At 37.6% G+C, this 25,408-nt stretch overlaps 1 protein-coding gene across 1 annotated transcript in view; it reads right to left on the reverse strand.

Moving 5' to 3' along the window:
• The window catches only part of ATPI4K ALPHA (Phosphatidylinositol 3- and 4-kinase family protein), a 46,561-nt gene that overhangs the window by 12,764 nt on the left and 8,389 nt on the right, over nt 1–25,408 (reverse strand). The window contains exons 2-17 of the mRNA XM_077361457.1: nt 23,533–23,877; nt 23,275–23,436; nt 17,532–17,702; nt 17,223–17,381; nt 16,971–17,098; nt 16,458–16,764; nt 15,674–15,842; nt 15,228–15,445; nt 13,228–13,386; nt 12,871–13,053; nt 10,748–11,281; nt 10,131–10,490; nt 8,147–8,361; nt 3,221–3,410; nt 2,924–3,060; nt 2,635–2,788 (exon numbers count right to left, since the gene is read on the reverse strand). Of these exons, the coding sequence (XP_077217572.1) occupies nt 2,635–2,788; nt 2,924–3,060; nt 3,221–3,410; nt 8,147–8,361; nt 10,131–10,490; nt 10,748–11,281; nt 12,871–13,053; nt 13,228–13,386; nt 15,228–15,445; nt 15,674–15,842; nt 16,458–16,764; nt 16,971–17,098; nt 17,223–17,381; nt 17,532–17,702; nt 23,275–23,436; nt 23,533–23,877 (3,591 nt within the window). The remainder of the gene's footprint in view (nt 1–2,634; nt 2,789–2,923; nt 3,061–3,220; nt 3,411–8,146; nt 8,362–10,130; nt 10,491–10,747; nt 11,282–12,870; nt 13,054–13,227; nt 13,387–15,227; nt 15,446–15,673; nt 15,843–16,457; nt 16,765–16,970; nt 17,099–17,222; nt 17,382–17,531; nt 17,703–23,274; nt 23,437–23,532; nt 23,878–25,408) is intronic.

A 25,408-nucleotide genomic window follows, 5' to 3' on the forward strand; every position in this document is an offset into this window, starting at 1 on the left:
TGTGAAGTGTAGTATGTGCTGAATTATCAGACATGCATTGTCACTAGGTGTTCAATGTTGTTATACCATTATATATGATTGTCTTGCTTATGTGATAGCTTTTAAATGCATACTTGTGCTTATTCCAGCACTTCCTGAAGTTTCATGTTAAAATTCTATCATTTGCATATGTTTATGTAATTTTACAAGATTTCCACCGAAATTTTCAACTCATTTGCATATGTTTCCATACGTTTCCGTAATTTTACAAGATTTCCATTGATATTTTCAACCGAAACCGTAACTTTTCCGTTTCCATGGCAACCGAAACAGACACAGAAACCGAAATTTAAAACCTTGACTGCAACTACCTTGAACTCCGACAAAATACTAGCCCATCGAACTGTCAAAATACTAGCCCATCGAACCGTCAAAGGATAAATTGTTGACAGTTGCAGACACCTTTAGAAATTCCTTTGAAAAGACGGTTGTTGCTTTCTTTTCATAAGCACCACAACACCAATAGCAACACCAGACTCCATAGAGTTCCCCCTTTACAACTACTTTGAAGGCTCAATGATTTTTTCTTCTTTTTTTTTTTCTTTTTTTTGACATAGGGTATCCCCACCCCATTTTAGAGCAAGACTAATCCCTATGGATGCATGCAATTGAAGGCTCAATGATTTGACCACCGAAATATATGCAAAAGACTAAAGGCAAGGAAAAGAAGACATCTTGGGAGAAATTTGGAGAGTTTGAAACTAAGGCTGCAAAGGATAAATTAGATACTGTGTGAATCAACACGACTCTTTCTCCAGAAATAATGCTCAAGTTTTCAATGCACAAGAACTTTAAAAGCCTCTCCATGATGGAAATGCACAATAGTCCAAGGCTAGTATCATGAATCTTTGGGCTCCACTCCACAAATACAATGAGGATTCTTCTACTTATTCCGATTACATTAAAAAAACTGAGTCTTTTGATCAGCTTGCTTCCATACAACAGTCCATCAATGATAAAGTCCAACATGTTCTTGAGGGTCTTGGTGAGGATTATAGAATGTTTGTAACATCTATTGTAATCCGTACACTCTATCCTATTAACATGGCCAACCGATCGGCTTCGCTATAGTGGATCTCAAAACATCCTAGAAAGCTACTGCATCACCCTCGATTCTATCTCGGATTTAATCAATTGCATCTGCACATCTCCAAGGGTAATTAGATCCATTCCTCATCCAGTTGATAACATCATTAGAATCTCCTTCTCATCAACGATTTAAATGTCAGTTTCGATGGAAATTTCAGCCGAAATCATGTAAAATTCAGTAAAAAAAATTAGGTATTTTTAAAATTTCAGTGGAAATCATGTAAATAACCCGAAATTTCAGAAATTTTGCCGAAATCCTGTAAAAACCGATTCAATGTACTTTCAATGTCGGTTTGGACCGAACCGAAATATTTCAGCCAAAATTTAAAACTATGCTTCTGCCAGTCCGGATCAGCCGCCTCTATCAATCAAATTCCTACTAGAAGTGCCCGAACTTTCACCATCTTTGCATTTGTATGCCCCGAATATACCCATCTCATGGTACCATCATGCTCGCGAAAAATACTTCCGAAGCAAGCCAGTCCGGGATTCCCTAGGCCAAAACCATAAAAGTCTAGCTCAAGGAAGCATGAAGGAGGAGTGCATTTGGGGGTCGCTCTGGTAGACTCTACTTGAGCGAAGCTCATACCAAGATCTTCTTAACTCGTTCTCGACAATTCCTTTGAACTCTGTTGAAGCACATGCCCATGGAATCACCAGGGAATAAATGCATTGTTGACACGTTCGAATGCCTTTCAAGCTGCCTCCTTGATTCCTTATATTGGTTTTTCTCATATGCTCATAGGGAGATGGCCCTCTACTCCCCATTTCGCACTTAGGATCAACTTCCATTTCATCTCGTTTTTCTCTTCATGTGTTTTTAGTTCCTAATATTCAAACAAAAGAACATTCTTTCTACTTCGCAATTTGTCCATCAGCAATATTATTATCTTATTTGTACTTTGCTTTTCTTTACAAGGCTCCACAATCGACACTCAAGGACAACACTCACTGTAGAAATCCAAAGAGGGAATTTGTCCCTTCTTTCTAGTCATCAAGTGCAACCCTTCTCTGTCTCAACTTTACCTACTGTTCTGTTTGATTATGGGACCATATATTAGGTCATGTAAACTATGATGTGGTTAACAAACATTTGTGCCGCCATTTGATCTTGCTTAAAGTAGCAATGCCTTTAATGGATCAGTATGTCATAGTTGTCAATTTGGAAAACACAGACAATTACCATCTAAAACAGTTAATAAATTTTACTCTTTACCATCTAAAACAGTTAATAAATTTTACTCTTTCCTTTAAAATCTTGTTCATTGTGCTGTGTGGGATCCTACAATCCAAAAACGAAAGTTTCAATTTTCAATCAATAAGAAACCATAAATGTTTTAAAAAGTAAAGTTGAACTTTTGCCCGACAAGAAGTACATCACTATGGTCCAGGTTTAAAAACTCATGCTTACTTACCAAAAAAGAACAGCCTTTCATGTGTTCAAGAAAGACATCAAAATGAAATCATCGAATTAACCTACACAAAAATGCAGCATAGAGTACGTACTTGAACAAGCTGAGTTACTTCAACCCTCACATAGGAAATTGTCAGGAACCTTGAGGTTAGGGACAAAGCAATTCGTGGATCCACAGAAAATGCAATCCTGACATATTCAACCCATTTCTCTGAGCTAATTTTAGAACGGGAGGCTGTGCTTTCCCTGTAAAAAAATATAAATGAAGTGAGATGGTATACAAATTAACAATTCAGAGAAGATTCACCAAGACCATTATCAAGAATTCGCCGTGATAAACCGCCGACTTAAGGAATGAAATGAACAATTTCAAAAATATACTTGGAGTTTGCAGGCTGTGCCCAAACATCAAGTCTGTCGGCCTCATGCTGACATAGCATCAACAGTAATTGTTTCCGTTTTTCTCGTCCGGCAGCATAGTTCTCCATCCGGCCCCACACAGGATGACACTGATCCATCTGTACAAAATGCATACAAATTCAATGAGCAAATTACATATACAATACATCTTAAATCAATGGAAATAACAATTTAGAAGAAAATGTTACAGAAACAGAGGAGCAAAGTACAAACGTAGTGGATCATAATTTACATAGGTTACAAAGGAAACAACCTTACCATATTACCCAAAGGGTTTTCATTTTCACGTCCTCGTCCTTTCAAAGATGAATCTGGTAGAGGAGCATCCACCCTCTCATTCATTAGATGATGGACAAATACAGATACAGATTGAGCCTCACTCTGAGAGAAACTCTTATTATTTGTGTCATACCATTCTGGTTCATAAGCAAACCAACCCAAAGAGGCCCTGATACATACACAAATGACCAGCTATATTAGTCAAAGCAAAAGTATAAATGAAATATCCACAAAAAACAAATGAAATTGGTCAACGAAAAAGTATTTTTAGAAAGCTCATGTTAAACACAGCAGAATATTTGACACGGTCCAAGCTAGGAACATTAGATACACAGACGCATAGTTGTCAACCCGTGACTCGACTCGTGACTCAATTTTTTAATTTTATGACTCGTGACTCGACTCGACTCGTGACTCGTAAGAGTTTTTTGAAAGAGTAGAAATGTAGTTGAAAAAAATATCATTATATCTCAAAAGATGAAACATGTAAAAAAAAATACAACCCAATTGCACATAGATAAAGCACTAAGCCAAAAATATCCAGCTATCCAACCATAATATATAATATAATATACTAAGCACGTAATTTTCCAAATGTCATTCACCTTTCCCAGAAAATGTTTTTCCTGGAAAGTATTTTCCCCTACATCATGTTTTGATCTTTTGATGGGGTGGGGTGGAGCCCATATTCTATACCCAAGAATAGCATGGGTAGGGTCCACTATTTTACCCTTGATCCGATGAGCCCATCAACTCTATCCAAACCCATGCATACACCGTAGGACAAACTTTTTTTTTTTTTTTGAATGGTTCCAACTTTTTTTTTGTAATGGTTTGACTATTATTTTACAACTCATGCTATGATGGGGTGGGGTCCAATATTTAATGACCATGCCTAGGATTGGTGGGGCCCACTGTCTCTACCCAAACCAATGCAGAAAGTGGGCCCCACCATTTTACCCCTAATGTTATTAACAAGGTGGTGTCCACCGTCTCTACCCAAACCTATGCATTTGACTGGAGCCTGCCATTTTACATCTCATGTTTTGATGGCGTGGGGCCCACCATTTTACTAGTAAATAACTACATGCTTGTAACTTACAAAAATAATTAAGTTTTAAGTTCCTACTTCCAAGTTTTCAACCATCAAAGCAAGAAAGCCCAGGCCCAACGACTCGATTCGACTCGTAAGAGTCATAGTTTTTTTACTCGACTCGGAGCAACTCGTAAGAGTCACCTGATGACTCGTAAGAGTTTTCGACAGAGGCGACTCGCATGGGCGACTCGACTCGAAAGCCTGACGACTCGACTCGACTCGACTCAACTCAAGAGTTGACTCGTACTACTCGTAAGAGTTTGCTAGTATGTTCAATCAGATAATAAAACAAGTAAATTCATTTAAAACCTGTGTTGCATGGATTCAGATTCGCATGTCAAGATCCGACACGGATTCGAGGTGTCAGATTCGGCAAACCCCCAAAAATAGGATTCGTGGATTCTGTAATTTTAAATAAAATAAAATTTCAAAATTAAAAATTTGTGTCTCTCTCTCTCTCTCTCTCTCTCTCTCTCTCTCTATATATATATATATATATATATATATATATATATATATATATCTATATATATATATATATAGAGAGAGAGAGAGAAGTGTAGCTACACATACGTGTAGCTAACTTAGCCATGGTTTAAAATTTCGGTTTCGGTGAATTTCGGGCGAAATTTGGTAATAAATTAAAAAGTGTATTTAATAAATTCCGAAATTTCGGCCGAAATTTTGTAACACTTTTTTTTTTTTAATTATATTTTCTCGAAATTTCGGACCGAGAATTTCGGTAAAGGCCGAAATCAGAAATTTCACTAAATTTCGGTTTCGGTCGAAATTTAAAACCATGAACTTAGCTACACCGACGGCTTAAAATACAATGGGCCCACATTGTTTGGGAGATCCAAACCATTCATTTGATAGGCCCTCACATTGATAGGGTGTGCCCAAAAAATCAGCTCCATTGGATTATCCCAACCCTTCAAACTATGGAGGCAAAAATGGACAGATTTGTGAAGGTTTTTACACGTCCATTTTTTTGCCTCCACAAATAGTAGGGTTGGGATGATCCTATGGAGCTGATTTTTTGGGCACACCCTATCTATGTGAGGGCCCATCAAATGAATGGTTTGCATCACCGAAACAATGTGGGGCCCATTGTATTTTAAGGCGTCAGTGTAGCTAAGTACACTTTTCTCATATATATATATAGGATATATGGTTTGTGAGCTAGAGCTCAGCTGAGGATATATGGTTTGTGAGCTAGAGCTCAGTTGAGGGCGTGGTTCGTGAGCTAGAGCTCAGAAATACACATCTCCATGTTGTTTGACTCATCCAACCCATTCATTTATAGGACCTCACATAGATAGGGTGTTCCTAAGAAACCATCTCCATACCATAATCCTAACCATTCGATCTATAGACACACATTTTCTAGCCATCCATTTTAAACCTTAAGAAATCATAACCCTAACCATAACCTATAATCCTAACAATAATCCTAACTATAACAAATAAACTAAATGGGTTGGATGAGTCAACCCTATATAAGATATATGGTTTCTGAGCTCTAGCTCACAAACTATTTATATATATATATATATATATATATATATATATATATGAGAAAAGTGTAGCTACACACTCGTGTAGCTAACTTAGCTACACCAACTAGTTAGCTACACCAACGGCTTAAAATACAGTGGGCCCCACATTGTTTGGGTGATACAAACCATTCATTTGAGGGGCCCTCACATAGATAGGGTGTGCCCAAAAAATCACCTCCATAGGATCATCCCAACCCTACGATTTGTGGAGGCAAAAATGGATGTGTAAAAACCTTCACAAATCTGTCCATTTTTGCCTCCACAGTTTGAAGGGTTGGGATGATCCTATGGAGCTGATTTTTTGGGCACACCCTATCAATGTGAGGGCCTATCAAATGAATGGTTTGGATCACCCAAACAATGTGGGCCCACTGTATTTTAAGCCGTCGGTGTAGCTAAGTTAGCTATAGCTAAGTTTGCTACACGAGTGTGTAGCTAAGTTAACTTTCCGCTCTCTCTCTCTCTCTCTCTCTCTCTCTCTCTCTATATATATATATATATATATATATATATATATATATATATATATAAAGTTAACTTTCCTCTCTCTCTCTCTCTCTCTCTCTCTCTCTCTCTCTCTCTCTATATATATATATATATATATATATATATATATATAGAGAGAGAGAGAGAGAGAGGAAAATGATTGTGAGCTTGAAGCTCATATAGCTTATATGAGCTTGAGGGCCCAAACACATGGGTCCCACATTTTTTGTGGTGATCCAAACCATTCATTTGCAAGGCCCCATCATAGATAGGGTGTGTACCAAAAATCAGCTCCATTGGATCATCCTAACCCCTCCAAAAGCGGAGGGCAAAAATGGGCAGATTTGTGGCAAACGGTGTCTGTCTATTTTGCCCTCCACTTTTGGATGGGTTAGGATGATCCTATGGAGCTGATTTACACACCCTATCTATGTAAGGGCCTTTCAAATGAATGCTTCGGATCATCCTAACAATGTGGGCCCACATGTGTTTGGGCCCTCAAGCTCATATATGCTATATGAGCTTCAAGCTCACAATCATTTTCCTCATATATATATATATATATATATATATATATATATTCATGAAAAACTTGAGGGTAGTGGGTCGAGACGAGTTTTTATTAAGAGAGTCGAAGGAGGAAAGGGGGTTGATGTTTGAGGGTCGAGGCGCTAGGGTTTTTATTAAAAGAGTAGGGGTTGTGCTTTCATAAAAAAATAAAAAGTTAAGAAGAAAACATGTTTAAAGGGAAAATATATAGGATTCGCAATTTAAAAGAGACCGATGAGTCAGATTCACCCGAAAAAAAAACAGGAATCGTGCGGGACATGGCTACGACAAAAATCCGGGTGTGTCCCATGCGAATCCACATCCGATTAGCATGTGGAGACGTGTCAACACGGATTCGGCATAGGGGGCAAAGATTCCATGCAACATAGTTTAAAGAAGCAAGAAAGAACAATTTGTACAGTACTTCATGTAGGAGCTTAGAAAAAAAATTAACTGCTTCGCAGACAATGTGTCATGGCAATAGCTATACTATGATAATGTTGTCAGAAAAATATCCTAGTGTGAAAAAATTGGAAGATTTAGCCATATCTTGTGTTTGTAGATTGATATTATTGTTTCATTGTTATTAATATTCAAAATAAATTAAAAAAAAGAGCTTACAATTTTATGAATTTTACAATCTAAGATTCAGGTCAGTTCATATCTATAACCCTTACCTAGCATGTTCTGATTTTCAGAACAATGGTATCATGTAAACCCAACTCACAAGTAAAAGATCAGGGAATGAAAGCCCCTTGAGAATCTAATCAGCATTGAAAGTATAGGTATATGACAAATAGACTGTCAATATGTGCATGTACTAAATGTTTTGAGGATAACATCTTGTTCATCATTCAAGAAAAAAAAAATTTGTTATAATATGATTACATTCACAGTAGATCATATTATCCATGCCAAGATTCATTGAACATCCATTTCATTTTACAGTCATCTAGAAGAAAAAAGGAAAAAGTAACAATTACCAAACATTTTCAAAATCAAAAGTTAATGCCATTAGAACTTTATCAGAACTTGAAATAACAAGGCTAGAATAAAGAAAAAGACAAAAAAAAGGAAAAAGTAACATTTTCCATATATTTCAAAATCAAAAGTTAATGCCATTAGAACTTTATCAGAAGCAACTAATGAGGAAGTAGATTACCATTCAAAAAAAAAAAAAAAAAAAACTAATGAGGAAGAAGAGAATGTGATCACCGATATACACGGTCCTCTAGCAAATGAAGCCCCGTTCTACAATTCTGAAGAATATTCTGGGATTGGCATGAACAAAACTTAAGTCCAAGAAGCATGGAAGTGAAAAAGGTGCCAGCGGCAGCAGGATGATGTGAAAACTGAGAAGGGGATTTCATAGTCCCTTGTAACATCCGACCTAGAAGCAAAAGTTGCTCAACACTATCATGCCGAACTACCTACACAACAAAAATCATTAATTAGAATGGCAATCCAGAGTCTAGAATAATATTGGCCATTCGAACATCTATGGCCCGTAGCCATTGTAGATGAAAGCTGAATCAAAGACAAACCTATACAGAAGCTCTGTAGCATATAGTGAACTCCCTTGAGTGTTCTAAAAATATGGGGAAGTAGTAATCACAATGTAAGAACAAATTGCCAATGATGTACTAAGCCTCCTTTGTTTTGAGAGTGGTCCTCCTCACTTTATTATATTCAAAACTTTTTGAGAATTATCACAACCTTTAATAGTGATAAGAAGAGCAGAAGTAACTGCTGTTCTAAAACAAGAGTGCAGATCATTTCCCTACATATACATAAATAAGGGGGGAAATATGGGGGATTTCTGTTCTACAGCATGTGCATTGGAGGCAAAAACAAATTTTAATTGACATGAATTACTCTCTTTGAGGGTCACATGAATAATTTTTGTCATGATTTTTTGTTTCTATGTAAGTTTTATAATTACAAAAAGGCTGCTATAACATTATACCCCTTCTATCGAATCCCAAAACAGACTCGTCCTCCACTTCTCTCTTCTCCCTATCTCTCTTAGGGTGTGTTTGGTTGCACAAAAGCCAGAATGGCTTAGGGGTTTTGCATGGCATTTGGATGCCGCACCAGCAAAACCCCTTGTTTGGTTGCCAATATAACATAAACAATCCCAAGAGACTCCTGGGGATGTCTCCTGGCTAATAATTGGATGTCTGGTGGCTCTCTCTCTCTCTCTCTCTCTCTCTCTCTCTCTCTCTCTCTCTCTCTCTCTCTCTCTCTCTCTCTCTCTCTCTATATATATATATATATATATATATATATATATATATATATATTGGTATTGACACCCCTACCACTATTCTACGAAGCTGACAACCAAACACTACTTACCACTGTTCTCCTAGGTAAGTTTTAGGCAAATCCAATGCTTGTCTCCTACGTGTTGACTACTTATTCCACTACTCTCCAGATTGTATGCCGCACAACCAAACAGATCCTTAGGGTTTCTTCCTCTCGCAGACATCCTGAAGTACCAACCATTGCAGATCAGAATCCAACCACTGAAAGCCAACAAAAAATCAGCAAGCAATCGGACTATGAATCCAATCCCTGCCAGTGGCTTCTGCATCGTTGGCCTCTACTTGAAGCTCCTAGGATTCAAGTTGTTGATGGCCCCTACTATAATTTATAAGTTCCAGCTTCGAGATGACATGCGTCTCAGTGTCTCGATCAAATAATTATAGGATTTGATGAGATTTTGTTTGTAGGGCACCCATGGATTTCTAGTTACTAACTTCTTCCATCATCTTTCAACTTTCAGGTAAAGCTTTAAAAAATTTGAAGTCAATTTTGACTATATAAAAATGAGCTACCAATCCTTCTGATCTATCAAAACAGTAGAACAAAAAATGTTCACAGAGCATGTTTTCAAGGAGTTACAATCCAGAAATTTACGAGCATAAAATTTGGGTTCCCCACAAGAAAACTCAATTATTCAAGATCGTTTTTCAATGCTCGATTCATAATATGACTTACACAAAATGAAAATTATGTCAATGCTTGTGCCCAGCACAAAATGCAAATCATGCAGATGTCCCTACATTAACATCATTGACAAATACTAAAGGACACATACATGCATGAACAATTACGAGTTTTAGATTACATAAGCGACAATTTACATGAAACGAAATAGAGAATAACGTAATAAAGTTTGGTAAATGTTCCTAACCTCGAAACGATCAATAAAAAACCCCAGCCATATTCTATGAGCAGTTATTCCTTCAACAGGATCCTTTTCAGGCCCCAATTCTGGCTCTCCAGGCGTAAGTAGAGGCCTCAATTTTGCAGAAGGCCCAGAATATTTAATTTCATTTGCAAATAAACCGCGTTTTGTATCAATAGTCCATAACCATGCATCAACAAGCTCTGCAAGGACAAGAGACCCCAACTGAGGCGCAGAAGAAACTAACCATGTCCAAATAAACACTCCCGTCTCCATTGCTTCAGGAGTTGAAATGTAAGCAGGACACCAGCAAAGAAGACGTAAAAGCTGTGAGAAACCTTCTAGATTCGATTTGGAATCAGAACCCTGAACAAACATAATCACACTAAATTCAGATCCTAGTAAAATAGATGTCTATAAAATTATTCCTGAAGGAAAACAGAGAAAGTACATAAGCAAATATCACGGAAGAGTTCGAGTCCCTTCAGAGTTACCCGATGCACGTGGTTTAAGGGTGATTGCGTGCATCCACAGGGATTAGTCCCGCCCTAAAATGGGGTGGGGATATCCTATGTCATAAAAAAAAAGGGAGAGAGAGAGAGAGAGAGAGAGAGTTTGTATACCAGATTCGAGAGAAGCAATGCAGTTGCCTGAGAACATGTTTCGTGAAACAATGATTTCTCGACCACCCCACCTTTCTCAGCAATGTTAACAAATTGTTGAAGGAGACGCACAAATTTCGTAAGAAGGATCTCATTAAAAGAATCACTTCCAAGGTTTGGTTCTTGAGAGGGTGCTCCACCTTTCAAGCTTTGAAGGCTGAGACTCAGTCCAAAACCTATTGGCGAAGTGCCTGGTAGAAACCCACCAATGCTGTTATAGAGCCTTCTCATACCAGCAATTTCTCCGGCGTGATTAGACTTGACGGTTGCACTGACAATGGCAGTAGAGAGCACCTCCAAGTTGAATGCATCTGTCACTTTTAAGTTTGCCCCTGAAGCTGCAGCTGCGGCAGCTATGACGGCTGGAATGTTTGCAGTTCGAATGCCTGCCCAACAATCATTTCTTCCGGTACAGAGACGTATCTCAGATAAAAGAGAAACAACATCAGTTGTTTGCAATGCTCGCTGCCACACATTTAGCTTACAGAGTTTCTCCTGAAATAAAGAATTGGAAAGATCGAATCATTTAGTTCAAAAATCACAATGTATCAGGCATTAGTTGAGATATACAGCAAATAAACCCCAAATCCCATGGTCGGCCAATTCTAAGGTCGCTCACATATTCTCGAGCACCATAAAGAGTCTTATGTCCTAGTTCATCCCAAAGCAAAGTATAGCTAGCATAAACTTGCCAAGAGAAGCCAGAGACAACATAGACAATGTATATAAATAAATAAATATATATATGGATATATGGATATGTAACAACAATATGTATCACCTAAAGGATAAAATATATTAAAAAAAAAAATGCTATAAAAGATTCAAAACTATAACATCATCAGGTGGGCCCACCTTGTCAGAACTGCACAAAAATGCCTGGTGTTTTTATGTCTATTTAAGTATTGTTATTATCGCAAAACAAAACATCATTATTATTCAAGATTTTAAAGAAACATAAATGGGTTTTGAGAAGCTCACTCATGATGTTCATATGGCTTATGAACCCACAAATTTGGGTTTATACCATTTGAGAAGAAGAATTCAAGGGAAACATGAAGTTGGGTAGAATTGGACTCCCAAAACTGATCTGAAGCAGTAGGGAATTAAGAGCTTAAGGTTAGGAGTTTTCATGGAAATGTAGAGGTGTTGTTTTCTTATTCAGCTCCAATCGGAAGACCTCATTTCAAAGAAGCAGAAAATCAAGGCCTTCTAACTGATTTGAGGATCTGCAAGTGTCATCTCAGCACAACACTCACAGTGTGGAAGGAGACTCATCCAATGACATCTCACGGGCAGACGGAAGAAGTTTGTGTCCAAGGAGATTATTGTTATGGGAAATTAACAGGCTAAATCCAGAGCTCGGCGAGAAGGATTGTACGAAGGCCAACCTCTAACCCCTTTGTAGATTGCTTCTTTTAGTATTTATTTTTCGAAAAAAAAAAGATTAAGATTAGGAGTTCTGAGTAGCAGTTGAAGATCTTCCAATTAGAATAATGAACGGTTTCTAGGTTTCAACACAGAAATGCAACAGTTTGACATTTAGGTCCAATTGGAAGAGCCGATTTCAACGAGGCAGAAATCAGGGCCTTTATAACTAGTTTGAGCATCTACAACCACTCATAGTGGAAGGAGATTCATCTAATGCCATCTCATGGGAAGAGGGAAGAAGTTTGGGCACATGGAGATTAGCATCTGTTTGACGAAATTGTAGAATGTTGTAAAGGCCTGGATTTTTATTTCCCTTGTATTCCATCTGGCAAACAAGTTAGGCAAAATCCGGAATTTGGCAGGAAGTGTTTTAAAGGAGCATCCTCTGGCTCCTTCGTAGATCGTTTCTTTCAATAATTATCTTTCACAAAAAAAGGCTTACGATTAGGAGTTTGAGTAGTAGTTGAAGTTCTTCAGATTAGAATATTGAACGATTTATGGGTTTCAACACAGAAATACAACAACTTGATTTATATTTTGTGAAAGGCAACTGGGGTTTTGGCAAGAATAGCGAGTGGGTTTCAAGAAGCAACTACATCAGTTTACAATGACTTGCCTTAAATTAAAATGCAGTGAGTTTTGATTTAGCAAACCTGTAGAAGGCCCTGTGTAGTGCAAGGGGCATATGAAAGTGCATTAGTGATCCATTCTCGAATAATTTTCTGATACAAAGAGCGGATGGTGGCTATCCAGGCAGGATCATTGGCGAGAGCAGAAGATGCGCCATTATTAACTGAAAAGAGCAGCGAATCCAGACAAGATGAGTTCCACAGAACCTGCATGTATAAAAAATTATTTGTGTAAGTTAATAAATATATGAGATTGTAATTCTTTTCCTTTTAATGAACCGGGTAGGGTTCCCGCTAAACCCCAGCTTGTCTACCAAAAAAAGTTAATAAATATAGCTTTCCTATAATGGCACAAGAGTTATATTAAAGATATAGAGTTACCTGTGGAAATTTTTCTTTCAGTTGAGTCAGCAACGTAACAGAGATGTCACGAACATGTTCCTCCCTTTGAGACAAGCTTTTTATAAGAAAGCAAGCATGCACAGAAAGAATCGACTCCCTGATCTCAGCTTCATTACCAATTTCAGACACTCTTTCCTCCTGGAATTAAGTAATAAGGCCAAATCAAAACCCTACACAGTGTTTATTAGTTATCCTGAAAGTGCGCGTGACAAGTCCCTGGAAATCAAAACTTACTCAACCAAATACTACACCGAAGGAACCAGTATTTTTTATCTATCATTAAAACAATTCCTGATCTAAGGAAAAGTCAAATAGTAGAGAATCTAGAGATATCCCAAATCATACAAAATGGAGAGAAAATGAAAGCATATTAGCTATTTGAATGCTCACCAGGAGACCATAACAACCGACAAGGTAAACGCCTTCAAAAATAACAAACCCAATAAGAAAAAAACAAGAAACAAAGTAGAGAGCATGAATGGTATCAGGATACCGCTTCGCTTGATGATATGAGAATGCGAAATTGACCAAGAGTTGCCATATATATTTTGTGTGCGACTAATATGGTTATCAAGGAGTTACGTGTGTCAGTATAATCACCAGAAAATGCTAAAAAGATTGAAATCAGATAAGATGTGGTCTGCTGGGAAATATAACATTTGGACATCAATGGAACTCCAAAGGTAACCTACTTGTGGGCAAACTAGATGGAAAAAATGTGTGTCAGTCTCCAAGACCAAGAATAGAAGATAATTGGATATGAGAATGCGAAATTAACCAAAATATGTTTTTTGTGTATGACTAATACGGTTATCAAGGAGTTACATGTGTCAGTATTTATTTATTATTATTATTTTTTGAATGATTTAAGTGTGTCAGTATAATCACCAGATTGAAATCAGAAAAGATGCGGCCTGGTGGCAAATGTAACATTTGGACATCAATGGAACTCCAAAGGTAGCCTACTTGCGGGCAACCTAGATGGATAAAATGTGTGTCCATCTCCAAGACCAAGAGGAGAGGACAAGTGGATATCGGGAGCAATCATTGGAAGTCGAGAACCAGGTTGATCATATAAGGAAAAAGAAAATACATTTGGTTTCGTACGTTAAGCCTTAAGTGTGCAATGCTTTGCCCGGAGTCGCAGCTATAAGCAAAAATTTTACTATGGCAACTATACCGCCAGCTCAGAAATGTTGAGTTATCATCTTTTGCTTCCATCATCATTAAAAAATCATTTTTGCTTCCATCAAAACCAAATCAGGCAAATCAACTGAAGGTAGTCCCCAGACCATGCAGGTTTTAAGGTTTCCCCAAACAGAATGAATTAATGTTTGACATGACTACAAATAGCAGTTTGTATGGTCCAAAATCCCAACAATGGATACCATAATGATGTTGTACTCCTCCAATAAATTGATGTGATTTTATGGTAAAATGGAACATTTTCCAGGGTCTAAAAAAGAAACAGACATCTCTTATTATGTAATGCACACCAAGCTATAAAACTAAAAGTACAACATGTGAAGCAAACCTGGCTTCCAATTTCAACATATCTAGCTTGATGTTTTAAAGGGATTTCCTAGGGGCATCACAGAAGGCATTTTGCATGAGAGAGTAGCCCGTAGGCTTACCTTTCAACAGATTTTGTCTTATTTAGTTAATTCATCTAAGGTGGCTGCAATGGTCCCTAGCAGATCCCTTTTGAAAAAAGATCTTATTGCAAGAAGCAGAAAAGAAGGATAATTCTGAATCTTCCAACACAGTAAAAACCATATCACATGCTAGTACATAGAAATGTATGCCAAAAAAATATTATCACCGGCTACTAGAATCAGATGGAAGTTAATGCAGGCCATTTTCCACACAGGAAATAAATGAATCCATGATGAACATAACAAAATTTCAAGAACACAAACAAAAGATTCATGATTAAAAGAACAAAGAAAATGCAACTATCTTCAAAGAGAAGAAAGTACCAGCCATGCCACAGCTGTTTCGAAGGACCTATGGACAATGGCTGTCAAACACTGGAAGACAGCCGGAAGCAGATTTGGAGTCATAAGGTATTCGAACACGCAACTGAAGGCGCTTCTAGAAGGGGTTTTACTAGAATCACCATTAAGGATGCCACCATTATAACTAAAACGTATAGTTTCCAAAAAAGTTACAGCAAGGAGATAAGTTGCCTTAACACCTGCAAATAAAAGAAACCCCACAAATAGAGAAAGAAGATGTTAACGCTACAATTAGGAAACTAGTATAATCCAATTATGAACCTCGTTATAAAGAAATTTACATAGAGAATGGTAACATAGATAGAGGGACAGTCCCAGACAAAATGACGGTTACTTATCTATATAGCCAGTATTGTGGCATTGCCTAGCACTACGAGTCAACAAAATTATCAAGGATTTATACTGACCTGAAATTGTGTTCATTGCTGCAACCTCAACTCGCCCACCTAAAGCAGCAGAAAGAACAGTTCTTTGAGCAATAGCAGCTTTCTCATTGCCACTACCTCGACGACTCCCAGGATTGTGGAGAGCATTGAGTTCCAACTCATCTTCAAGCCATTTCACTGAGCTAACAACCTAAAAAAACAAATTACAGCATAAATGGTCTAATTTAAAAACCAAGAAGTCAAGAACACTAGATACGAAAAGTCATGATTCCATAGGGACAGATAAAAAGGTGTTAAAATACTTATTTTGGTTGAAATTTTCAAATCTAAAACAACAGTTGATCCAACTTGGCTGATAAGTTACCCCCAAGAAAGCGAACAATCAATCTCTATACACTCTGAACATAAATTATCTGATTGTGCAGGCATAGGCATCTCGGAGAACAGGATAGTTCAAAGAGACAAGAGAGAGAGAGAGAGAGAGAGAGAGAGATGCACAACTGAAGCAACTATAATCAAGTATAAATTATAAAGTGCATAAGAAAATTCAGTCCAGACAAAATGCAATCTAAAATTGCAATTCCTGTCTACACTAGACTTTAGTCACCACGGAAACCTAGCGAAAAACAAATGGCATGATGCTTTTAAGTCTAATCTTAAGCAGCTAGTGGTCAGTGGACCGAGCAGGAAAGCTTTACGAATTTTGATTTTTTTTTATTTTTTTATTTTATATGTAAACAGGAAACTTTATGATAAACTAAAAAACTGCAATGGAACTGTTTAACAGCCTCGAACATCATCTTACAAGGGGTGGTGTTCCTTGAGCAATACACTGCACAGCTGCAGACCATTGAGTATTCCACATGTAAGGTCCACCAACAGCTTGAAGAGCCATGGCACTCATGCTTCCCAAACTATTCAATGTAGTGGACATTGATTTTGTTGGCAACTGGTTTTTCTGAATGGGAGGTGCCAGCCCAAAGAGAACAACATAGAACCATAGGTTGCGAAATAACTTCAAAAGTGAAGGCTCCACATCTCCAGTTGGATCAAAATCAGAACATATTTCAGCAACAGCAGGAAGAAGAGGACCCAAAAAATCTGCCCCACTCCTGCAACAATCAAGAGTATCAGGTAAGAAAGCAAAGATGGTCCAAAGGATACGTAGCAAGGGGTGAAGGCCGAATCACAAAATCCAATAGTTAGAGATGCATAGATGTGTACATTGCATAAAACAGAAAACATGACTCACTCCAGTTAGATCAAATACCCATATGAATTTAATATATATAGCCGTATCAAGTGCGTGAAGACTTACCGCCCACTTTTAGATTCTGCAGCTAGCCCTACTTCAGAGCACAAATTTAAGAGCCGGTGGCGATAGTCTGACCTCAGTTTTGAGCTGGTAAGACCAGACGCAACCAGAAGAAAGCCTGCAGGAAGAGTCTAGAATGTACTTGAAATGGTTAGCATATCATTTTAAAAGGATAAAGTGACAGCTTGAAATGGTTAGCATACCATTTTAAAAGGATAAAGTGGCAACCAAACAATGAAAAAATTATAAACAAACCTCTACACGTTCTGTAGTGGCTTCTGGAGCCAATGTTTTGCTTTCTGCAGAACCTACAGTTGAAATTTTTCCCATATAGCTTCTTGTCATCAAAACAACTGTCTCACGGTATGACTTTTCAAAACCCAAACTAGCCATGCGAGATACTGCATCAAGTAGCTGCGATATTTTGACAAAATCAACAAACTATGCATCAATACAACTGAACAAGCAGCACCTATCTTAACAAATTTATAAAAACAACAGGAAAAAGAAAGAAAGAAATTCTATGAAACAGCATATACATGCTCAGAAGACAAGGTTCCATACTCGGAGACGCAATAAATTAGGAGATGAAGCATCGCCTTGTTCTAAGATTTCGATAAATAAGGGCAATATCATGTCAACCACCTCGCACTTATTCACAGAAACACTCAAGTCACCCAGTAAACGTATTACATTAAGCTTCACGATAGGGACGCCTGGCTTCTCTTTTCCATCCTGAAAATGGAAAAACCACTACATATGCATCAAATGATACTCAGCGGTAAGAAAAGAAATTCCTTTTGAAAAAATATTGAAAGTATATCCAAAACTATGTGCAGGCAACGAGCAAAGCAAAGATCATATGTATATATTCCTTTTCAGTTTGAAGGCAAGCAGACAGTGAAAGGATATGAATGCCTACTTTTATTTTTATTTTTTGAATGATTGGATATTTCATTAATGGGGAGACCGAGATAGCCACCACAAAAACAAAAGTGAGAATACACGAAGACGAAGACATACAGCAAGGGAAAAAAAGTCAAATTAAGTGAGAAACCACGAAGATGAAGATAATGCCAAATTACATGTCGGAAAGCATATATAATGAAACTGTTCAAAAAAAGCATATATAATGAATCTTTACCAAATGACATGTAAATTTGTACGATGTTGAACAATTGAATGTTGTGCAATAGTGACATTTCAAGTAATCATACATTTGTATAATGTTGGTCGTTGAACTATTGACTGCTATGTTTTAGAGAATATGAGATGTCACCATTGGATGTCTATATGAGATAACTAGATCTCACCGTTGGATGGTTAGGCAACGAGACTAGATGAGTTAACTAGGTTAGATTAGGCCATTCTATTATTATCTATTTCCATAATTATCACTATCCTTCCATGTTTATCCCTTAGCGTGCTCCATATAAACACTTATTAGTGTGGATTGTAAGTATCCATTTTTTGTGAAATCAATTTCCAACAAGGTATCAGAGCAGGTCAAACGAACCACGCCATGACCACAACACGTGCAGCTTCGTTCTCCAGTGGATGAACGATCTAGCCATTTGCCCAGCTCCGATCAATCCCCACCACCGTTGAAAAACAATCCCCCATCTCATGAAACTAATCCAGCGTCACCATGATTCTAAGGCCAGATATTGGCTCCCATGTTGGAGTCATTTTCCTTTGTTAACTCCTTGACCGTTTCAAGGATAGAATTGGTAATGTAAAAGCAAGATCCATCTGAATCAGCAACAACTGATTTTTGAAGCGAAGTAGTTGGAAGATTGAATGACCCTTGAGGATTGCAACATCAAAACGAAAATGGATTTCCCAATCACAGCAGCAGTTGCAGCCACCAAGGTTTTAATTTCAGTTTCAGTCACCACGATAACGTTATGGTTTTGGTTGAAAACTTATAAATCACGAAAACTTATGAAAACATATGCAAATGATAAAATTTCAAGATGAAACTTAAAGAAATTCTAAAACGAGAACAAATGCACACATGAAAACTATCATATAAGAAAGGCATCCGTCCCTCGTGGTTTAACAGCATCAAACACGTAGTGATATATGCAATTCAGTACATACAGTGTTGCATGGATTCTTTACCCCCCTATGCCAAATCCATGTCGACACGCCTCCACAAAATTGGGAAGCGAGTTTCTCATTTCTGGGAAGCGCGTTTCCCAATTTTAGGAAGTGAGTTTCCATTTTCTTAGGAAGCACATTTCCCAATTTTGGGAATCAAGTTTCCCAAACTTTTAGTTTCGTTTTTGTTTGTTTGGAATATTTTTTCTTCCATTTTTCTGTTTTTATTTTCTGCTTATTTTTTTGCCATTCTTTTTTATTGTTAAACAACCAGTTACTTCAAAAGCTTAAGCTGTTGGAGAAATGTGTTATTTATCTTTTATACTTTAACACTCCCCCGCACGTGTGGACCACTTGGCAAACACGTGGCACATGTGGTCCCACTTTGGGCCGACCATCGCATGTGGATTTTTGCTATCCGAGAGGTTTGAACTCGAGACCTTTGGCTCTGATACCATGTTAAACAACCAGTTACTCCAAAAGCTTAAGCTGTTGAAGAAAGGCGTTATTTTTCTTTTATACTTTAACATTTATTTTAAATTTTTCTATTAAATTAATAATATTCATTTGTGAAATTTAGTAATTTTCTTAATTGATTAATTATAAGAAGAGGAAGAAGAAAAAGTGTATATCTAAAGTTTCCTCTTTATTTTCCCCATATTCTTTATTTTCCTTTAATGATCCAATGCAGTGTATTAATGTGAGTAATGTTGATGCATATATTTAGTTTTATTCAATTGACAAGTGAAGTGATGTTAGTTAATTTCTCTATTTAAGCAAGTAATCATTTAATCATTTAAGTTGATTAATCATTTGATTGCCCATTACATACTTGAGAAATTTTGTATTATCTTTGATATTTGATATTTTGATTAATGATTGGTAATTGGATTCGCATGTAAATTAGTTATTTTGGTTGGAATTAATACTTAATGTCGGTTGAAATTTCGATACGTTTATGGTGGTTGGATTCGATTTGCTTATCTTATTTAGAAACTTGAATACATTTGCATTTAAATTTTATAAATATTAAAAAATTGTTGAAACTTATTTCTAATTGTCACTAATTATTTATAATTATTTATTTTTTATATTTTCAATATTTTTATTTTCCGCACTTCTTGTTCACTTCCTTGGTGCTTCCCTTTACACTTTCCCAACCCTTGACGCTCCCCGCTTCCCCCCTTCCCGAAAGCCCGCGCTTCCCGCTTCACTTCTCGCTTTCGCTTCCCACTTCACTTCTCGCTTTCGCTTCCCGCACTGGCAACTATGCATCAAACAGCCACACATGCTCCCCTTATCTTCCCCTATCTTTATCACCTAAAACTCATTATTGTGCGTCCTTGTTGTTCCTACCTTTTTCACACTCTTACCTGCTGTTATAGCAGCCTACTTTCCCCTATTCTTACCCTTGTTGCTGCCTATTGCTGTCCTCGCTCATTCACCAACCTTTCCCCTCAGTTCCTTCCTCTCCTTGTAGCTGGAACAGCCCCTTGGCTAATCGTTGCTACAGCTATCACTCTAGCGACTCTTGGAGGCTCGTCCACCACGAAGCTCAAGATAGAAGCCCTGCACAACCAAGGTAAGGATTCCCATTTAGCCTTGCTTCACAACCAATAGATTCACATCCTCAATTCATCTTGGCATATCTCTCTTCATCTCCCCATCACCATACCCTTTTACATATCTACCTTTACTCCCATCACCCCTAGCTTGTTTGGGCTATAGATAGGCACCTTTTTGTGGACAGATTTGTTAGACCCTGATTTTTATTGAGTACAGATTTTTTTTCTTTTGATTTTAATTATATTGTCTGCATTGGCAGAATTAGTTCTGTTAATGAAAGATTCAAAGCATTGGACTCGTTATGAAAACCCTTGGCTAAATTGTGTATTGTACTATTTTATTTCATTTGGGAATGCTGGTTATATTAACTTGAACTAGAAACCATTAATTTGCCAATGTTCCCAGAAGTTAATCCGCAAACCCTGGGTTGGCACCACATAAGAAGAATATGAAAAGCACTCCGTAATCAACATCTTTGTATCACTAGCAAGGCATTGAGCAAGAAAACTTCCATGTCATGTAATCCAGTAAAAAAGTAAACTCAAGCTTCAAAAAGGTTTTGGTTCCACATTCAACAAATGATCATATGCATATCAGGCTAACCCGCCAGACAGATTAGTATTTTACCAAGTGTCAAACAAATGAGAAGGGAAGGAAATACCAAGCAAGTATAGAATTAAGGACAGAACCCGCAATAAACTAAACATCAGACCCCAAATCTCACAACATCAACAAATTACATTTGACCCCAAACCAATTCTAGTCATTAGAGGATTATCAACCAGAAAGTATGGCACCGACAGGTACGGAGATCACCCATCCAATCCCTCCAACTGAAAAAATTATAAAGTCGGTTGAGAATGTACTGAATTTCCTGATACCTAGAAACAACCACCACATGAGAAGGCAATCCACTTTCAAATAGATGATAGTAGCAGGGAATCACGCTAACACGTAGAACCTGATGCAAGTAGGGCAGTAAAAGTAATTTACAGTCACTTTAACTGGGAAAATACCTTGGAATAAAAAAACTTTCTTAATTTTTTGTTCAAAAAAATAAATAAACTGAACTTGAGTCTAAGGCGAAATTCCAAAATTTCAAGAAAATTACCGGTTACAACTTTATGCATGTTGCTTGCTAGCGACAGAAATAAAACTCCAAGTCACCAAATTCAATAATGCATGAAATTTAGAACTTGAAAAATACTTCCCCGTGGAAACACAGTGATGGGGGAACATCCAAGATGTGCCATGAAAAATCAACAATTTTAGAAGATGGGACCCATAGTCAACGATAAAAGAGCTACATTTATTGGAAATAATCTGTTCCCTTGCCCTTGCTTGATATTCCTTCCCCTTGCTTAAAACCTCAAAACACTAACCTTTCTTCTTATTTTACCCATCACATCTCACCCTAAACCCTGAGCCCACCTTATCTCACCCAAAATCCTCAAGCGCCTCTTTCCCAGACATTAAAACCTCACAATAACCCCATGCCCACATACCCATACCCAAATCCCGACACCATTCACCCGAGAAAAATTTTTCCCTTGCCCAAGAAACCTTAATCTTGACTCAAATCTATCTTGCGCCATTTAATCATGCCAAAACCCTTGCCTACACTTGGCCAACATACGTCTGCACCTTCCCAGTGTATGTCTGCACCTTATCGGCATACGTCTGCATTTTTATGGCATAAGTTTGCATCCCTCCAAACCTACCATAAACCTAGTAGAAATATTTTTCCAATCTAATTACATATTTTAGGATCCACTCTAATTTTCACGGGTCCTTTTCACCCTTATTCACTATTACAACAGTCTATCTTGCCAGTAAATTCAGATCCCTACAGCTTACGTAGACTATTTCCTTTGCCCGTACCTTATCCCTCACCCCAGTCAACTAAAACCTGAGCTAATATTTGAAAGGTACTCCCTTCCATAGATGGTCTTGCGTCAAACTGGTATCAAAGTGAAGTATTATTCCTTCTCGTCGTGGTCCTGCGTCACTCAGCCTCATCCCAACTTCATACTGAGATCTCACCAGCAGTAGCAAAAGAAAGAACAGGGCAGCAAGGTGGACAAACTTAAGGACTAGCTAGCTAAACGCCTAAACGGATAAATACCAACTCGAGAGAATTCCAGCAAAAGAAAACTAAATCCAATAAAATTTGTGCCTTTCTTCGGCTGCATCCTAGCCTATATTTATACATTGACCTTCTCCCTTTTCATACTTGAAGTTTACCTACAAACACACTAAAATTTTCAATTTTCGCATTAACTTCTAGTTCTAAACATCGTACAGGTTTCCCCAAGCATGCTTCAAGTTCCAAAGTGACAAACAGGGTAAAAATCTGTACAGCTGAGATGACATTAAGCAACCAAGAAATAAACCCCTAGCCTTAGTATGACATTGTTGTTGAAATGCGAAGTAACATAGAGAAAGTATTCAAGAAAAGAAATGCAAAAATGCAATCTGGATTGTCAATAAGGTCAGTGTCAATAGTGTTTTTTTTAATATTATTCAAACCCAACAACAATCTTGTATTAATAAGATTTATGAACTTATATCATATATAGCAATTTGTGCACCAAAAATAGTATAGATTTGCACAGTGAACAATACTAAACAGACAAACCTGTTCCTCATAATCATTTTTTTCACGAATACTTGCAGCTAAAGCCATGATAAAAGTGTCCACAGGGGCCCTATCCTTGTTCCAACCAAACTCAATTATCTCGCAACTTGTCTTTGTGACACTCTCAAACATGGCTCCCTGGCTGCTGCCCCATGCATCAGCCTGTTTTGATAAAGTTCAATATAAGAAAGCAACACCGTAACTTGCATACTCATACAGGGGACAAGTATGAAACATGCAGTAATGAGTAAGGTGTACCTGAGCGCACGTGGTTAGCACAAGCGGCTTAAACCTTATATTAAACAATACTCTCAACAACTGACCCCCACGAGCAACAGCAACCTGAGCAATTCCATTAAGAAGTGAACTAAAAAGCTCTTCGCATATCCTTAACTTCCGCCAAGAAGAGAGTAAACAAGCTTCCGCAGCATCTAGGAGCAAGGCCAGTCCCACACGCAACAAAGTCTTTGAGCTTTTCCCGTCCGAATCGAGAGATAGAAGAGTTTTAATATGCACCCATGCTGCGGCTTGACAAACAGATAGCTTCGCATTGATTCTTGCTTTTAGTGGTGCACCCTGTTCTGTCCAGTCACGCTTTCGTATCTGCTCAGAAGAACACCCAGGAGAATGTTAAAAATAATATTTTAAACTTCATTGTGTGCTTACTTTCAGGGTGAGAACTTTTAGTCATCAAACACAAGGATCCAAAATGTGTACATATAGACTTTCCTTCAACAGAACTAGGCTGTGGATGATGTACGTTTTTGCATATTTTGTCTTGTGGGTTAGTTTCTCTTCCGTAGGTGAGTCAGCCCAGGCAGACCAAAATTTGCCACTACACAACGCCAATGGGAACCAGACCCACATCCTCCCTCACTAGAGGGGTGCTCCTTGCCACTCAACTACCAAGGGCTTTGACTTTATTTACTTACCAAAAAACAGGATTGCAAATGTAGTAAGATGCCACGTAACTTGTGTGTTTACAGAATCTGTCATGGTGCATGCTTGGAATTCTTTTGATTTAAATACGGAGTTTTAGGCATGTTGAAGTTTTCACAATTATTTTGTTTTGAATAGCAAAAGTTTTCACAAAATTATGATTTTAAAAAAAAAAGAGCTTTCACAAAATTCAAAGTTTGGTCCCTTATCCCCTAATATAGAAGGTTGGCTAAAGATTTGAATCTCAAATTTTGTGGTTGCCATGGGGATGTCTCCTTAGGTATTTATTGAATGTTTCCGTAGTTTTTTTTTTAAATATATAGGTAAGTTGAGAGTCTTCAGACTGAACCTCCAACCTCAAGGTTGAAAACCAATTGAGCCTAGAGGCTCAACCCCAAAATGTTTCAGTAGTAGTGCCCATGTGCATTGTTGGGTTGGTAAAAGACCTTGGACTTTGCATAGATGTTGGAGTTACTTAACTCAAGAGATTGGTCTCAATTTATGTTTAGTTATTCATTTGAAACTCATATGTTATCGCCTATTAACTCTCCATCCATTTACCATTCAAAAAAAAAATTCAACCTCCATCTCATTTGATTTCAAATTTTTTGCATGCAAGTTAATACAAAGTGTAGGTTATATTATTGATCAAAAAGAAACAATGACGATAAATAATAAAAGTCAAAGAAACAAAAATGATAAATACTAAAAGTAAATATTATTAGAATTGGAACAATTTCAGGTCTTCATCTATCCTGGCTACATGTTTGTAATCATTGAAAATGAATGAAAATAAGTTATTCACCATAACTTTGCTCAATATTGTTTAACTTTGATTTTAGCCTTCTCTTCTTCATATTTGAGCAAAGTAATGACCTTCGGAATGGAGGCAATTTCAGATTGCTACAGTCTTGGGCATGACATAAAAACGGGGGTGGGGGCAAGTCTATTCCAGGCAAATCACCTATGCAACTACAAAATCACCTAGACCAAGATGTATGGCCTACAGTTCGGTGGGTTATGCCATTTCAACACTAGGTGAACACATAGTCGGCTAGTGACCCTCCTGTCCCTCCCAAAGCCCACCAATGATATTTGACAGAAACTGCCACCACGAGGCAACATAAACCATCTTCTCCACTCCAAGAGGAAAAATGAACTAGAGCTTTCAATTAACACTCCTCTAAACTTCACA

This window comes from Tasmannia lanceolata, unplaced genomic scaffold (genome assembly GCF_043159265.1).
Source record: "Tasmannia lanceolata isolate RefF3 unplaced genomic scaffold, GAP_Taslan_0.1 ptg000018l, whole genome shotgun sequence".
Lineage (NCBI taxonomy): Eukaryota > Viridiplantae > Streptophyta > Magnoliopsida > Canellales > Winteraceae > Tasmannia > Tasmannia lanceolata.